Source organism: Balaenoptera physalus (assembly GCF_965194825.1).
Source record: "Balaenoptera physalus genome assembly, chromosome: 4".
Classification (NCBI taxonomy): Eukaryota; Metazoa; Chordata; class Mammalia; order Artiodactyla; family Balaenopteridae; genus Balaenoptera; species Balaenoptera physalus.
The window spans coordinates 19,462,465-19,480,477 of record NC_138891.1 but is presented as its reverse complement, the minus strand read 5'-3'; the positions used below and the strand labels follow the sequence as shown (position 1 = coordinate 19,480,477).

The window sequence follows — 18,013 nt, the reverse complement described above, 5'->3', positions numbered from 1 at the left end:
CCCCTGACACACAGTTATTATACATTCTGACTTTCTGAGGAAAAATTAAAATGAAAAACTCTACTAATCACTGTGATATGTAAATTAACAGATGTTAAACAAGGACTGTAACGTTGTGATAATTCAGATAATTGTACTCCAGAATTTGGGATATCTTCTAGTGATTTCAGGAACTCGAAGATGTTAATGTGGATCATTTCAAATACTTTAATACACCCACTTAAAAAAATTATATGGCATTTGCTACACATAAAAGAATGTATGTAACATGTAATACATGTAAATCTCCCACCGCCCTGCTTAAGAACTGAAATATTACTAATACTACTAAAATGCTTCACCTCAGAGGTAATCAGTGTCTTGAATTTTGTAAACATTTTTTTCTTATAAACCCATTAATTTACCACTCTTCATGAAATGTTTGTGAAGATGCATGGTTGAGAGTAGAGGCCAGACATTTGGTAGCACTTCATGTAAATAATTGATGTCAATTAGGAGTAGGACATACTTAAAAGGAGTGATATTGGTAGTCCCATTGCTGGTTTGACTTTACCTATTTTCCTCATTTCTGTCTGTGCCTAAAGAAACACAGATTGTCAAGATTTATGATTAAGGAAAAAAAATATCTGTAGGGATCATTTAGATATGCTTTTACCATTATTTTAGGCCCATTTTGACAGTATTGTTTTCGTGGTGATTCATTCATTTGACCAAGAAATACTTGACTGTCTGTTAACCATTCCAAGCATGGAGGATATAGCACTGAATAAACCAAACGAAAATCCCAGCCCTCCTGGAATTTACATTTTAGTTCGGGGGAAAAGCTAATGAATAACATACATAGGCAAACTATTGTAGTATGACAAATGATAAATGCTATGCAGAATAATAAAACAGAGAAGAATGAAGATATTGGGAAGAGAAGGATTATTTTAAATAGGATGGTCAGGAAAACCCTGTAAGAATGGGACCTTAAATAAAGACTGGAAGGAGGTGATGGAGCATCCATGCGTACATCCGGGGGAAGAGGAAACAACAAAGGCAAATGGTCCCTTGGTAGAAGCATACCTAGGATATTAGAGAGACAACAGAGAAGTAAAGCACACTGATTTACATATTGCTTTTTTTTTTAATTAACTAATTTATTTTTTGGCTGCTTTGGGTTTTTGTTGCTGCACCTGTGCTTTCTCTAGTTGCAGTGAGCGGGGACTACTCTTTGTTGCGGTGCACAGGCTTCTCATTGCGGTGGCTTCTCTTGTTGCAGAGCACAGGCTCTAGAGCGCAGGCTCAGTAGTTGTGGCGCACAGGCTTAGTTGCTCTGCGGCATGTGGGATCTTCCCAGCCCAGGGATCGAACCCATTTCCCCTGCATTGGCAGGAGGATCCTTAACCACTGTGCCACCAGGGAAGTCCCTACATGTCGCATTTGATTGTTGTGTTTTCAGGACTTTTTTGAAATATGAAACAGTTCCCCCACATTTTTTTGTTGTTTATTTGTATCACAGTAACTTTTGATGACAACCTAGTTGCCTTAAAAAAATACCTCACATTTTTATTTATCTAATTTTTTTTTCCCCTCATACTATCATTTAACTTATCCCTATATCTCCTGTATTTTGTACCTGAAAGTTAGGTCTAATGACTTCATTAGGTTACATTTACATTTTTTGGCAAGATAATTTCGTAGGTGATGCTGTGTACTTTATATTTTGTCACAGTAGATAGCTCATAATGTCAGGTCGTCCACTTACTAGTGATGCTAAGATTGATCATTGTTTAAGGTGATAGCTATTGAATTTTTGTAAAAGTACCTTTCCCTTTTCAAGTCTCAAGTAATTTGGCATTTTATTAACATTCTGCTTATGTCAACTTGCCACTTAAAGGTTTTGGTATCTGTTGATGATGTGTTCCTGAAATTTTGTATTTATTTTGAATGTAGATACCACTGTGGCCTGATGTCTGGAAATAGGATATTCTGTATCAATCATTTATGAATTAAAGGATGTCAGTCTCTTCTAATGGGACATACTAATTAGGCATTCTTTTTTTTTTTTAATTAATTAATTTATTTAATTTTGGCTGCGTTGGGTCTTCGTTGCTGTGCAGGCTTTCTTGTGGCGAGTGGGGGCTACTCTTCATTGCAGTGTGCGGACTTCTCATTGTGGTGGCTTCTCTTGTTGTGGAGCACGGGCTCTAGGCACGTGGGCTTCAGTAGTTGCAGTGCATGGGCTCAGTAGTTGTGGCTCTCGGGCTCTAGAGCACAGGCTCAGTAGTTGTGGCGCACGGGCTTAGTTGCTCTGCGGCATGTGGGATCTTCCCGGACCAGGCTCGAACCCCTGCAATGTCCCCTGCATTGGCAGGCGGATTCTTAATCACTGCGCCACCAGGGAAGTCCTAATTAGGCATTCTTAAACAAAAGAGTTTTGCCTCCTACAGGAGTCAGGGGAAAAGAATTCTTTGCTTCCTGTTGTGAATAAACCCACCCAGACGACCACACCAGAAACAGAAGTCATTTTTGTCCATCAGTCACTTACTTCAGTAGATTTTATTTCTTTAACATTTGAATATTTATCACGTACCTGCCATTTTGTCTATCATTATTGTTACTATCTTAAACTGTCTCTTCCCTCACCCTTCTATTTTTGGATTGACTGCGGTGGTAAGTCACCTTTGCTCCATTTCTTTCACCTTTTCCTCTGACTATTTTCCATATTGGAACCAGAAATATTTTTTTAAAACTCATAGCTGTTGATGAAAATCCTTCAGTGACCATCTGCTGTCTCTAGAATAAAGTTTGGCTTCCTAAGCCTTTTTTGATCCAGCCCCATCTTTCTTCTTGGTTACAAAATTTGTTTTAGATTCCAAACTGAAAGTAGCTCTGTGCTCCCATTGTTGTACCTTTGTTTATAGGCCTTCGCTAATGCTACTGCCTAGAATGCTGTTGACCCTGTTTCCCCTTCCCAGTTGCTTTTGCAGAGAATTGACACTCCTTTCTAAGTACTACGTATGCGTGTCAAGTTCCTATCATTGTATTTAATTCACTTACTATTTTTTTACGTGTTCATTTTCTCAGTTAAAATCGAGTTTCTTTACGGGATGGGAGAAATGGGGAGAAGTTGGTCAAAGAGTATAAATTTCCATTTATAAGATGAATAAGTTCTGGTGATCTAATGTACAGCAGTAGTACGTATTACATACTTGAAACTTGCTAAGAGAGTAGACCTTAAATGTTCTCACCAAAAAAAAAAAAAAAAGCAATGTGATGGGATGGAGTGTTAGCTAATGCAGTGGTGGTAATCAGTTTGCAATATATGTGTATTAAATCAACATGTTGTATACCTTAAGCTTACACAATGTCATATATCAATTATTTCTCAATAAAGCTGGAAAAAAAATAGAGATTCTTAGAAGAAGACTCTTGTTCTGCTCATCTTTATGTGCCCAAGGACCTGGTGTAGTGCTACAGCATATTTGTTGCTTAATAAATGTATGAATAGATAAATGGGAGGGTAGATGTTTGGGTGGATGTATAGTTTCTTCAAAGAAGTGTTTGCAAATTACTGTTTTAAGCAATAGTGGTATATATCTTTGGGTATTTTTTCTCAGCGTTTAACCCAGTTTGTGACCACATTGGGTTCCCAAATATCAAATGCTTAGGGATTAGGCAGTTAGCCTTCTACCTCTGTTAGCTGCATGAGCTCTTACCTTGCAGTGCACCTCTTATAAGATTGTTATTCCCAGTCAGAGGCTCTCAGTCTTCTAGTTTTTGTTGTTGGCTCTTGTCTCTGAAGCTTGACACCCTTTATCCCACCCCCATCAGTGTTCCCAAAACTTCCAAAATAGACTTCTTCATTAGTTTCTTGTCTCTCCATTTGGGAGCAGAAACAAAGTGTTCCTCCCATGGAAGAATATTCACTAGACAACCTTTCTGTCCTCCAAGGTTACTGGAGTAAACCAGGTGAAGCTCCATTGTAGAGTAGAGAATACATGGATTTTACAATCCCAGAACCAGAACCCTGTAGCTCTATGATGTAGGACAGGTTCTTTAGAACTTATTTTTCTCATCTTTATACATACTAAGAGTCACCACAGTGTATGGATAGTACAAGATCATATATGTGAAAAACACATACCATATGAATACTAGCTGTATTATGTTATATTTTGCTGTAGATTTCTCCCTTTCTATTCTTCTGAACATACTTAGAGGAATTGCTTTCTTACTGGACCTTTTTTGTTTGCTCTATGTTATCCTTCTTGTATGTTTCTGCCTGATATTCTTCCTACCCTAAGTTTCTTTCTGCTTTTCTATACCTGTTACTTATTTGATATGGTTTATGTTTTCATTAGTTTATCAATAAATTTCTTATGCAAAGCATTATAATGAGACTGTCCTCAAAGAACCTAAATATTAGTGTGAGTAAGCCATTTAGGCTACTTGATTATTGTCTTCATTTTATTATTGTTATTTCATTTTCTTAGCTATATTGAGAAAAGAAATTATTGCTTTGTGAAGGATGCTAGTTTTCATTAACCTACTGCCCATCATTAACTAGACTGTTCTTTTTACATGGCATGTATAAGTGTACATAACAGGAAGAAATTTATAACTAGTATCAGAGTAAGGCAAGAAACTGCCTTTTGAAGTAGATATGGGAGATTTTCCTTTTCCCAAAATGTTTTTCCTTTTAATCACAATATTTGCACATGATATAAAAATTAAAAGGGACAAAACAGTATACATTTTCAGTGTGGTTAGGAAATGAGCTAGCTTTGTGTTCTATTATTGCTATCATTATCTTTAGTATACCACAGGCTTCAGATTTTTCTAGTTGTAGGCTGCTGTTGCCTTGTGCTTAGGCTACCAGAGGTATTTTTTCTCAGCGTTTATGCTGCACCCTCAGCTTTCAGCTCTCTCTGCACTCCTGTGCCACAGAGTACTCCGGCTCTACACTCTTGAGTGGTGTGGCTTGTTGCCTGGTGCTATGATGAGGGCATGGGGATTCTCTTTTGTCCTAGTCCTGCCTAAAACTTAAGCAAGTCTTCTGTACCTGGAGCTACTTAAGGACCTTCTCAGCTTTCCTGACCGTCCTTCCTATGGCAGTTAAACTTTGCCTGTGTCTGTGGTTGGCCTTGGGTGGGAATTTCCTATCCATCTCCCAATGCCAGCAGACCTCTGTTTGGTATTGGTATAGGATTCAGGGTCCAGGACAGTGTTTTGTCTCCCTCTCTCCCATAGTTAAAGGATTTTTTTCTTCTACCCTTCTCCTAGCTGTAGTAGGTCTTTGCTGTGCCGTAGTGGTGACTCAGTGTACTGATCCTCCCCCATCAGATTAAGGTTTCTGGCTTTTAGGAGAGAAAGGTTTGGAGAAGTGAGCTGAGATTTTTACCTTTCCCCCAGCATTGAGGATCATCCCCTGTAGGCCTGCATTAATAAAGGTTTTGTGTTTTCTTCTGTCTAAAGCCTCAACCAGGCTTTAATTACCTGGTTGAAACCTGTGGTCACCTCAAAAAAGAGCTTTGGAGCGAGTGCAAATTCCTTGTTATTCCACACTGACACTTGGTCTTTGACAGTTTGTTAACATTTTGCCTGATTTCTCCTTACCTTTTTCTTCCTTGGTTCTGCCACAGATGACAAAGTTTGTATGTCTCATCTTTTCTTGCAAGGCTTATCATTCTTTGGAATTCAGGTTACTTCAGTTCAAGATGGGCTTAAGAAAAGCTATGACTTTTCTTAAAGTCATAAAGTGCATGTGTCTTTTTGAATTATGGCTTTCTCTGGGTATATGCCCAGTAGTGGGATTGCTGGATCATATGGTAATTCTATTTTTAGGTTTTTAAGGAACCTCCATACTGTTCTCCATAGTGGCTGTATCAATTTACATTCCCACCAACAGTGCAAGAGGGGTCCCTTTTCTCCACACCCTCTCCAGCGTTTGTTGTTTGTAGATTTTCTGATGATGCCCATTCTGACCAGTGTGAGGTGATACCTCATTGTAGTTTTGATTTGCATTTCTCTAATAATTAGCGATGTTGAGCAGCTTTTCATGTGCTTCTTGGCCATCTGTATGTCTTCTTTGGAGACATGTCTATTTAGGTCTTCTGCCCATTTTTGGATTGGGTTGTTTGTTTCTTTAATATTGAGCTGCATGAGCTGTTTATATATTTTGGAGATTAATCCTTTGTTGATTCGTTTGCAAATATTTTCTCCAATTCTGAGGGTTCTCTTTTAGTCTTGTTTATGGTTTCCTTTGCTGTGCAAAAGCTTTGAAGTTCCATTAGGTCCCATTTGTATATTTTTGTTTTTATTTCCATTACTCTAGGAGGTGGATCAAAAGAGATCTTGCTGTGATTTATGTCAAAGAGTGTTCTTCCTATGTTTTCCTCTAAGAGTTTTATAGTGTCCGGTCTTACATTTAGGTGTCGAATCCATTTTGAGTTTATTTTTGTGTATGGTGTTAGGGAGTGTTCTAATTTCATTCTTTTACATGTGGCTGTCCAGTTTTCCCAGCACCACTTATTGAAGAGACTGTCTTTTCTCCATTGTATATCTTTGCCTCCTTTGTCATAGATTAGTTGACCATAGGTGCGTGGGTTTATCTCCAGGCTTTCTATGTTGTTCCATTGATCTCTGTTTCTGTTTTTGTGCCAGTACCATATTGTCTTGATTACTCTAGCTTTGTAGTGTAGTCTGAAGTCAGGGAGTCTGATTCCTCCAGCTCCATTTTTTTCCCTCAAGACTGCTTTGGCTATTCGGGATCTTTTGTGTCTCCATACAAATTTTAAGATGATTTGTTCTAGTTCTGTAAAAAATGCCATTGGTAATTTGATAGTGATTGCATTGGTTCTGTAGATTGCTTTGGGTAGTGTAGTCATTTTCACAATATTGATTCTTCCAATCCAAGAACATGGTATATCTCTCCATCTGTTGTTATCATCTTTATAGTTTCTTTCAAGAGTGTCTTATAGTTTTCTGCATACAGGTCTTTTGTCTCCCTAGGTAGGTTTATTCCTAGGTATTTTATTCTTTTTGTTGCAATGGTAAATGGGAGTGTTTCCATAATTTCTCTTTCAGAGTTTTCATCATTAGTGTATAGGAATGCAAGAGATTTCTCTGCATTAATTTTGTATCCTGCAACTTTACCAAATTCATTGATTAGCTCTAGTAGTTTTCTGGTGGCATTTTTAGGATTCTCTATGTATAGTATCATGTCATCTGCAAACAGTGACAGTTTTACTTCTTCTTTTCCAATTTGTATTCCTTTTATTTCTTTTTCTTCTCTGATTGCCGTGGCTAGGACTTCCAAAACTATGTTGAATAATAGTGGTGAGAGGGGATGTCCTTGTCTCATTCCTGATCTTAGAGGAAATGCTTTCAGTTTTTCACCATTGAGAATGATGTTTGCTGTGGGTTTGTCGTATATGGCCTTTATTTTGTTGAGGTAGCTTCCCTCTATGCCCACTTTCTGGAGAATTTTTATCATAAATGGGTGTTGAATTTTGTCAAAAGCTTTTTCTGCATTTACTGAGATGATCATATGGTTTTTATTCAATTTGTTAATATGGTGTATCACATAGATTGATTTCTGTATATTGAAGAATCCTTGCATCCCTGGAATAAATCCCACTTGATCATGGTGTATGATCCTTTTAATGTATTGTTGGATTCTGTTTGCTAGTATTTTGTTGGGGATTTTTGCATCTATATTCATCACTGATATTGGTCTGTAATTTTCTTTTTTTGTAGTACCTTTGTCTGGTTTTGGTATCAGGGTGATGGTGGCCTCATAGAATGAGTTTGGGAGTGTTCCTTCCTCTGCAATTTTTTGGAAGAGTTTGAGAAGGATGGGTGTTAGCTCTTCTCTAAATGTTTGATAGAATTCACCTGTGAAGCCATCTGGTCCTGGACTTTTGTTTGTTGGAAGATTTTTAATCACAGTTTCAATTTCATTACTTGTGATTGGTCTGTTCATATTTTGTGTTTCTTCCTGGTTCAGTCTTGGAAGGTTATACCTTTGTAAGAATTTGTCCATTTCTTCCAGGTTGTCCATTTTATTGGCATAGGGTTGCTTGTAGTCTCTTAGGATGCTTTGTATTTCTGCGGTGTCTGTTGTAACTTCTCCTTTTTCATTTCTAATTTTACTGATATGAGTCCTCTCCCTCTTTTTCTTGATGAGTCTGGCTAATGGTTTATCAATTTTGTTTATCTTCTCAAAGAACCAGCTTTTAGTTTTATTGATCTTTGCTATTGATTTCTTTGTTTCTATTTCATTTATTTCCACTCTGATCTTTATGATTTCTTTCCTTCTGCTAACTTTGGGTTTTGTTTGTTCTTCTTTCTCTAGTTCCTTTAGGTGTAAGGTTAGATTGTTTATTTGAGATTTTTCTTGTTTCTTGAGGTAGTCTTGTATAGCTATAAACTTCCCTCTTAGAACTGCTTTTGCTGCATCCCGTAGGTTTTGGATCGTTGTGTTTTCATTGTCATTTTTCTCTAGGTATTTTTTGATTTCCTCTTTGATTTATTCAGTGATCTCTTGGTTATTTAGTAACATATTGTTTAGCCTCCATGTGTTTGTGCTTTTTACGTTTTTTCCCCTGTAATTCATTTCTAATCTCATAGCATTGTGGTCAGAAAAGTTGCTTGATATTATTTCAGTTTTCTTAAATTTACTGAGGCTTGAATTGTGACCCAAGATGTGATCTATCCTGGAGAATGTTCCATGTGCACTTGAGAATAAAGTGTAATCTGCTATTTTTGCATGGAATGTCCTATAAATATCAATTAAATCTATCTGGTCTATTGTGTCATTTAAAGCTTCTGTTTCCTTATTTATTTTCATTTTGGATGATCTGTCCATTTGTGTAAATGAGGTGTTAAAGTCCCCCACTATTACTGTGTTACTGTTGATTTCCTCTTCTATAGCTCTTAGCAGTTGCCTTACGTATTGAGGTGCTTCTATGTTGGGTGCATATATATTTATAATTGTTATATCTTCTTCTTGGATTGATCCCTTGATCATTACGTAGTGTCCTTCCCTGTCTCTTGTAACATTCTTTATTTTAAAGTCTATTTTATCTGATATGAGTATAGCTACTCCAGCTTTCTTTTGATTTCCATTTGCATGGAATATCTTTTTCCATCCCCTCACTTTCAGTCTGTATGTGTCCCTAGGTCTAAAGTGGGTCTCTTGTAGACAGCATATATATGGGTCTTGTTTTTGTATCCTTTCAGCAAGCCTGTGTCTTTTGGTTGGAGCATTAGTCCATTCACATTTAAGGTAATTATCAATATGTATGTTCCTATGACCATTTTCTTAATTGCTTTGGGTTTGTTTTTGTAGGTCCTTTTCTTCTCTTGTGTTTCCCACTTAGAGAAGTTCCTTTAGCATTTGTTGTGGAGCTGGTTTGGTGGTGCTGAATTTTCCTAGCTTTTGCTTGTTTGTAAAGCTTTTGATTTCTCCATCGAATCTGAATGAGATCCTTGCTGGGTAGAGTAATCTTGGTTGTATTTTCTTCCCTTTCATCACTTTAAGTATATCATGCCACTCCCTTCTGGCTTGTAGAGTTTCTGCTGAGAAATCAGCTGTTAACCTTATGGGAGTTCCCTTGTATGTTATTTGTCGTTTTTCCTTTGCTGCTTTCAATAATTTTTCTTTGTATTTAATTTTTGCCAATTTGATTACTATGTGTCTCGGCGTGTTTCTCCTTGGGTTTGTTCTGTATGGGACTCTCTGCGCTTCCTGGACTTGGGTGGCTATTTCCTTTCCCATGTTTGGGAAGTTTTCGACTATAATCTCTTCAAATATTTTCTCAGGTGCTTTCTCTCTTCTCCTTCTGGGACCCCTATAATGTGAATGTTGTTGCGTTTAATGTTGTCCCAGAGGTCTTTTAGGCTGTCTTCATTTCTTTTCATTCTTCTTTCTTTATTCTGTTCTGCAGCAGTGAATTCCACCATTCTGTCTTCCAGGTCACTCATCTGTTCTTCTGCCTCAGTTATTCTGCTATTGATTCCTTCTAGTGTAGTTTTCATTGCAGTTATTGTATTGTTCATCTCTGTTTGTTTGTTCTTTAATTCTTCCAGGTCTTTGTTAAATATTTCTTGCATTTTTTCGATCTTTGCCTCCGTTATTTTTCCGAGGTCCTGGATCATCTTCACTGTCATTATTCTGAATTCTTTTTCTGGAAGGTTGCCTATCTCCACTTCATTTAGTTGTTTTTATGGGGTTTTATCTTGTTCCTTCATCTGGTACATAGCCCTCTGCCTTTTCATCTTGTCTATCTTTCTGTGAATGTGGTTTTTGTTCCCAGGCTGCAGGATTGTAGTTCTTCTTGCTTCTGCTGTCTGCCCTCTGTTGGATGAGGCTATCTAAGAGGCTTGATGGGAGGTACTGTCTTCCACGTTTTCTTTTTTTTTTTTCACCCACACACACACACACACACACACACAGTGTATTTTATTTTTACAAGAGATAAATAAACTGACACCAAGCATTGTAAATGAATGACCACAACAAAAGCAACAATGATTGCAATTACCAAACACGGAACACACTCATACTATGTCATAATATTGACATTCAGTCCAGTAATCCTCCACTGTAACAGCTCCTTTACTTTGCAGTGAAAATTGATTTGTATATTTTTTGCCTCTGAGTCCTTGTGGGATTTTTTTTTTATTCAAACAGAAAGTCACAAAAGTTATAATCATCCTCATCAGTTCACTCAGTCCCATGTAATTAATTTTTTTTTCATCTTGATCTTTTGTTAGCACTTTTATGAATTCATCAGTTTTCCATTAGAATTCTGAAAATGCTTATTTATTCAGTTCAGCAGTATAATCAGTTACCAGAAACTTGTACTTGTCAGAGTCTTTTCCATGAATTCCTTGAAGATGAAACCCTTTTATAGGAACATTTTTGCAAAAGCATCAGAGTATACCCAGAACTGTATGTAAATGACAAAAGACTTAAAAATGACCACGGTTCAAGATTCTTCCATGTTTTCTGCTATTTCTTTTTTTGGTTGAGTATTTTTAAGTGTTTTGATTTCATTAGGAATTTATTTTAGTGTATGGTGCAATACATATCTGATTTTTTTCTAATGAAAAACCAGTTGTACTGTACCAAAGCCTTTTACTGAATAATATGTCTTTTCCCACTGCTTATAACTCTACTATAACAGGAATGGATTTGTTTGTGAGTAACAGAAAATCTGACCAACAGTGGCTTGAATTCACAGGAGTTTGTCTCACACAAAATAAATCTGGGAGTAGGCAGAACATGATTGATATTGATACTACACCTCAATAGAGCAAAGACCTACATTTTTTCCATCTCTCTCTGTACCATTCTTTATCTTCATACTGGCCCCTCATGGTTGCAAAATGGCTGTTGACCATCAGCACCACATGAGTTCCAAATCAGTGAAAAAGGAAAGGACAGAAGATTGAAAAGGTCATATTAACCTACTTTGTCCATTTTAAAAGGTTTTTTCCACAGGCCTCATCTAGCGTGTTACGTGTTTTTTTCTCCGATATGTCTTGCACATTATTTTCTAGGCTATTAATGTGTCTCCTATCAGTAACCATCCTTTCCTTCAGTTCATCAACTGAGTTTTTTACGAAATAAATTATTTTAGATATATGCAACCTCATGTTAATGGCAGCATTATTTACAGTAGCCAAACATGGAAATAACCTAAGTGTCCATCAATGGATGAATGGGTGAAGAAAATGTGGTATGTACGCGCGTGCACACACACACACACACACACACACACACACACACACTCAGAGGAATAGTACTCAGTCGTTAAAAAGAGGAAATCTTGCCATTTGTGACAACATGGACGGACCTTGAGGGCTTTACACTAAGTGAAATAAGTCAGAGAAGGACAATTACCATGTGATCTCACTTATATGTGAAATGAAAATAACAACAACAACAAAACAACACAAAAGAACACTGAGTGAGCTTATAGATACAGAGAACAGAGTGGTCGCCAGGGGTTGGGGGGAATGGGTAAAATGGGTGAAGTGGGACAAAAGGTACAAACTTCCAGTTGTAATATAAATAAGTCCTGGGGATGTAAAGCATGGTGACTATAGTTATTAATACAGTATTGCATATTGAAAAGTTGCTAAGAGTGTAGATCTTAATAGTTCTCATCACAAGAAAAGCAAAATAATTTGTAACTGTTTATGGTGACAGATGTCAACTACACTTATTGTGATTATTTTTTAATATTTACAAATATTGAATCATTATATTTTATACCTGGAACTAATGTTATATGTGAATTATACCTCAAAAAGGTGTGTATTTCAGTTCCCTAGAGTTTTGTTTTGTTTTATGCTACATTTGAATCTTTGAAGTATACTTATTTTTTACTTAGGTTTTCCTAAATGCTGATTTTTCTAGCTTCCTCTCCTCTTGCTGTTGGGGCTGTTTAGATAGATTCTTTTCTTTGTACTTTCCTTGGGGCCCAGATCTGGTTGTGAGCACTAAATGGTTGAATCTCACAGTTGGTACAAAGGAAAAGAGGCTCTATCTACCCTGGTGGGCTTTTGTGAAATGGAAGCAGCAGGCAGCCTTCAGAGATACCTTTGAGAAGCATCTCACCTCTCCATCCTGCTACCCTCTCCAGTCTGTGCTCCCACACCCCCAGTCTAAAGAGCAGGGAAGATTCAACCATCCCCTTCAGTTCCTTTTTGATGTCCTATAGAGCTTAGTAACCCACATAATACTCATGTAGCGCCAAAATTAACTTTCTTTGGGGGTATTTGACTGACTGCCAAGCTCTTCCCTATCTCTGCTTTCTGTTCCTTGCTCTTGGGATTTCTTGCTGTTCTAAGTATCACACTAGTTCTCTTTCCTGGGACACCAACAGAGCTCAAGACCTCATTTATAACCAGTTTTCCTAACAGCAGTTTGGCCTAGAAAAGACAAATAGCCACAAATTGAGAGTATTCAGATAACTGTGTTCACAGAATTTCTCACTCTCTGCCTTGTGAATTTCCATTCCTCCACCAAAATGTTTTAGGCTAGAGTGGGAAACCTCTGCTGGGTTCAACTGTCAGTTTCGTGTTTTAAAGAAGATAGCACAATCTGGTGATACCAAGAGCCCATGCTAGATTTTTTTCTTTGAAAAGTTAATAAATTCACTCCATAAAATAGAGTTAATTGAAAGTTCATAGTAAAATTGGGAGAAATAGGTTTGCAGTTTCAGATGTGAAAAGTTGGTTTTGGACTTCTTAATGAAGTGCTTATACTCTTGAAACTGTCAATTCTTTGAAGTGTCTATTTAAAATAATTGAAAGATGCTATATGTCACAGGTATCATGATTAGTTTGATCTGAATTCAGTAGCAAATATCCTTTCTAGTCTAAACTTCAATTCTTTTTTTGTTTCCTACTGTAAATTATCTCAACTAGGACCCAAGTACAACAAAACTGGAACTATTATTTTGAATGAATGGCTTAGAATAATGGATTAAATACTGGTTGTAAATAATAATTTTGAGCACATTAACAATTACTTAGTTGTCGAAGATCAAAACAAGCAAAAAAGAGAAAGCCATCTTGTGCCCTTTGATTTCTGTTCATATCTACTTTGAGAAGAATGTTCCTTTTCCAGTAGGAGGAAAAAAAACTGATCAAACTTGATGTCATGTTTAATATGTTCTTTTTTAATCCCTTTTAGGACAGTGGTGATTACCCCCTTACCATGCCTGGACCTCAGTGGAAAAAATTTCGTTCAAACTTTTGTGAATTTATTGGAGTCCTGATTCGACAATGTCAGTATAGCATAATTTATGATGAGTATATGATGGACACAGTAATCTCCCTTTTGACTGGTTTGTCAGACTCCCAGGTCAGAGCTTTTAGACATACAAGTACCCTTGCTGGTAAGTAACCAACATTTTATTTCCTTTTCAATTTAGTTTTGTTAAATATGTTCTATTCTAGTTAAGCTTTATTTAGATTAAATATTAAATTCATTACTTTGCTCTTGAAAAATACAGGTTTTCTCCAAAATTCACATGAATGGTTTGTATTCTCTAAGTAAAATGTGTGCCTATTTTGATAACTGGCATTTGATAGTCTTGAGAATGAAAATTGAAATTTTCTGGCGAATGTTAACCAAATCTCTTTCTGAACATGTGTTTTCCTGCATTTTTATTTTATAACCAAATAAATTTTAGGAGTCCACCAGGCCATGTTCTTTGGTAAACCCGAATAATAGTTGAAATTCCAAATTCATAGTATTTTTTCTACTTAATTACATTGCTTCATAGTTCATTGTTAGTATACATAAATGTGTAAATTTTGTTTATATATATGTATTTTTATACAGTTCCATCCAATTGTAATAGGTAATTGTGACATAGCTGGCATTCTTTCTATTCCTAGTGCTGTAATAACCTAAATGTAATGTCTCTAAAATCAGTTCAGATAGGTAGGCTGAGTCCTGAAGAACTGACAGATTATAGTTTTCACTTTTGCTTTTATTTTAGAATTATCTAGACAAATTCTGAGTCAAGTATGTTCTTTTTCCCCTTGTTTTTCCGTAACAAGGTAATTTTGTTAATTTAGCCATCATTCTCAATTCCTCAACGATTTTAACTGTGCTTACCTAAAATGACTAAATGATTGTTCTTTTTCTCCTGTAATACAGAGAGAGAGAGTGTGTGTGTGTATGTACATACACATATATTTAAATACTCCCAAATTACATCCTTTTTAATAGCAATAACTCTGGCTATATTCATCTTACACATTACCATGACAAAAAATGAGATTTAATTTAATTAATTGCATTTCATCTTGAATTTAAATTTAAATTTCTCATTTATCTAATTTATTGAATGCATTGATTCTTAAACTTTAGCATGCATCAGAATCACCTCCAGGCCTTACTGAAACAGATTGCGTGGCCTTGCCCCCGAGTTTAACAGGTTTCTAGCTGATGCTGACACTGATGCTTTGGGGACTACACATTGCAAACCCTGGATTTGAAATTTTATCATTTTCTGGTTTAACCTGTTGCCTAAAGCCAATGTGATAATTTTATATAGAGTCATCCATATTTTTTTCCACTCCTTTTTCCTTCCTTACTCAAGTGTGGTTAATCCATATTATTAGTGTCCAGTATTCCCTTAGTTGCAGTTCTATATGGCGTAAATATGACACACAGTTATTCTTTTGAGGGTGTCCTTTTTCTCACTGGGAAAAGAGGAGGATCTTTTGCTTAATTCTATCTTTTTTAAAAAGGTAAAATCACACAATTTATTGTTGAAAAAATTTTCTATATAGAACAAACATCAAACACATTTTATTCTGTGTTTTGAGAGTATCCTCTTCCTCATTATTAGGAATAAAAAGAGATCTTGTACCCAGTTGTAACTTTTTGAAAAGGTACTGTAAATATACTATTTATTACTTAAAAGTTATCTGATACTATACAATTTTTCTTTCTAATTTCATCACTTTTAGAATCTTCTGCCCTTTATGTTTGCTTTTTTTCTTTTTTTATATTTTCTATTTACTTTTCATCTTTTATCTATGTACATTAATTCCTGTTTAGCTGGTTTTCAGATGCATAGTAAATTCAGTGATTTGAAATAAACAAAACTTAAACATAAGATAGAAGTTACTTCTGAATAGCCAAAATTACTACCATAAACAGTTATTATCTAGTTTCCCAGTGCCAAGAGAGAAAGAGAAGCAAGTGTTAGATTGGAGGGCAAGTGTTAGATTCTGTCCTGCTGACAGAATTGTGAAACGGTAATTTATAACAAAAAAGACAAAAAAAAATTTTGCTTACAGATATCAAGATACAGAGCAATCTGGGGCTTCTCTGTAGGGGCCAGCTACCTCTCTTTAATCCAGAAACCTGTGTGCATTTTATATAAAAGACTAAATATATGCCACATACTCTACTTACGAACACAAGAGAAGGAATAGTATATTATAGAAATATACAGAATATTTTGAGTTTTAAAACGTTTCAATTTCCTGAAAAATGCAGTTTAATTCATTTGCATTTGTCCTTCACTGCCAATGTAAATGAAATATTACTGTATTTTACTGACTTTATGATGGTCCATTTCAGCTCTTCTTTCCATTGGCCCATTTTCAGTGACTTTTATTATTATCTTGTTTTTCATATATTTATCCCTTTGGTAATCTATACATGCTAATTTTACATATGCTTAAACATATTTTAATTATGGCTTTCCTCCTATTTCTTTTGAGTTGAGTTGCTCCCTCCTCCTTCCAGTGCCTTTCTGTCTTTCTTTTCTCACAATTTACCTGTGATCATGATAGCTTTTAAAACTGCCTGATAAATGCCATTTGGTTTTCTCCTAAGCTTTTTTTATATCATCTAGCCTATTTGTATTTGTTAATTACTTTTCAAAATCAGAAATCAAGAAAAATAGAAGGAGATCAACATTATGTTTATACTTACTTTTTAAAAGCTAACCTATTTTTCAACTTATTCTCAAATTTATTTCAAAATATTACTGTAATTTCTCTGTGTACATTAATGATCATGTCTTCCAAAGCTCAGTTGCATAAAAAGTGAGACATCAGTCACCTACCCTTCAACAAAGCACAGAGATCTTGCTGAGAACTTAATTGCAGGCTGGATAATAATTATCCATCTTTTCAAGGATTATTTTCTTTTCATCTTTGCCCTCTTCTCTGGTACCCCCTCCCTTTTTTTCTTTTATGGTATGTGTATGAGGGGTAGTTTAAAAGATAATCATTTTTATTCACTTTGCAGGAGGAGTCTTGGGGACTAGATAAAATGGGCAGGAACATTTAATCCTCTGCTTCAAAGACTATGTGCATGGACAGTTACAAGGCAGTTATGGCCAGATATGATTATCGGCTTTGGAATAAAATGCTCCTTGACATTGCTTATATCTTAGCTAAGAAGAGAGACAATCAGGTTAGTTGTTTTGTAGGGTACAGACAAGACAAGTTTTAGAGCTTTATAAATCATCAGAGTGGTCTTATCAATAGTACTTTTAATCTATTTTCTAAATATCCCGTTTTCTTGTTATTAGTTAATAATATGTCCCAATTGTCAGTGTTTATGCATTGCATTTAATTGTATACTTTTGCCACATTTTTACTAAAATTTTTCATCATTTTGTAGTTCTTCAGGTTTGTTTATTCTCCAGGTAGAAGTAGTCTCATTTTTCCAGTAAACTGTGCTTTCTCCCTTCTTTTTGGAATTCTTTTTACCATTAAATTGAAACAGACTGTTAGCAATTACATTTTGTATTATATTTTCCTTATTTTTTTCTATTTTAATTGGAATTGTAAAGCATACTCTCCTATATGTCTGACTCATCTTAATAAAGAAGGTTTACACTGTAGTAAAGTTTTCATTACCGATTAATCTTCAGAATTAAGTGCCTTTGTTGCTTTTCTAAATAGCTATCTCAGACGTATTAGAACATAGTTTGTGGATTTAATTTATATAAGTAGTATTTTGTCATTATTATTTTGGTGGATTTATAATCTGAGGCTGGCCATATTTTCTTTCCGCAATTTCATGGAATTTTCATGAAAAAAAATTTTCCTCCTCCGGCTCAAAAACAAGTAGGATTCCCTTTGTTTTACCACTGTGTTGTTTGGTATTATAAAGATAATTCTACTCTCGAAGGATCTATTTTTAGATTTATAGTTAGATTATACATAGGCATTTGTTTTTAAAATGTATGCCAATACTTTAGAAGTTGGTGACTTCAAATTTTTGTTAGATGGCGAGATGAGTAATGTTGGTTTACCTTTTTTATTTTTTGCTATTTTCTCACCTGCATAATTTTCTATGTTACAAATAGATTGATACTGGCTACCTCTCACTTCTAAAGTGAAAATGCTAATTTGAACAAAGGGGGATTAAGACTACAAAATTTTATTAATAATAGCATGGTGATTGATTCTGTTCTATTTTTTTCTAAAGTGAATTATGAAAAAATTAGAAAATGTGGTTAAGATC

The 18,013-nt window shown here is 35.5% G+C and overlaps 1 protein-coding gene across 4 annotated transcripts in view; it reads left to right on the top strand.

Annotated features, from left to right (window-relative positions):
* The window catches only part of STAG1 (STAG1 cohesin complex component), a gene marked incomplete at its 3' end in the record, with an annotated part of 426,381 nt that overhangs the window by 246,939 nt on the left and 161,429 nt on the right, over positions 1-18,013 (top strand). For all 4 annotated transcript variants that reach the window (XM_082459166.1, XM_082459164.1, XM_082459165.1 and 1 more), the window contains one exon: positions 13,700-13,904. In XM_082459166.1, coding sequence (XP_082315292.1) covers positions 13,700-13,904 — 205 coding nt within the window. The remainder of the gene's footprint in view (positions 1-13,699; positions 13,905-18,013) is intronic.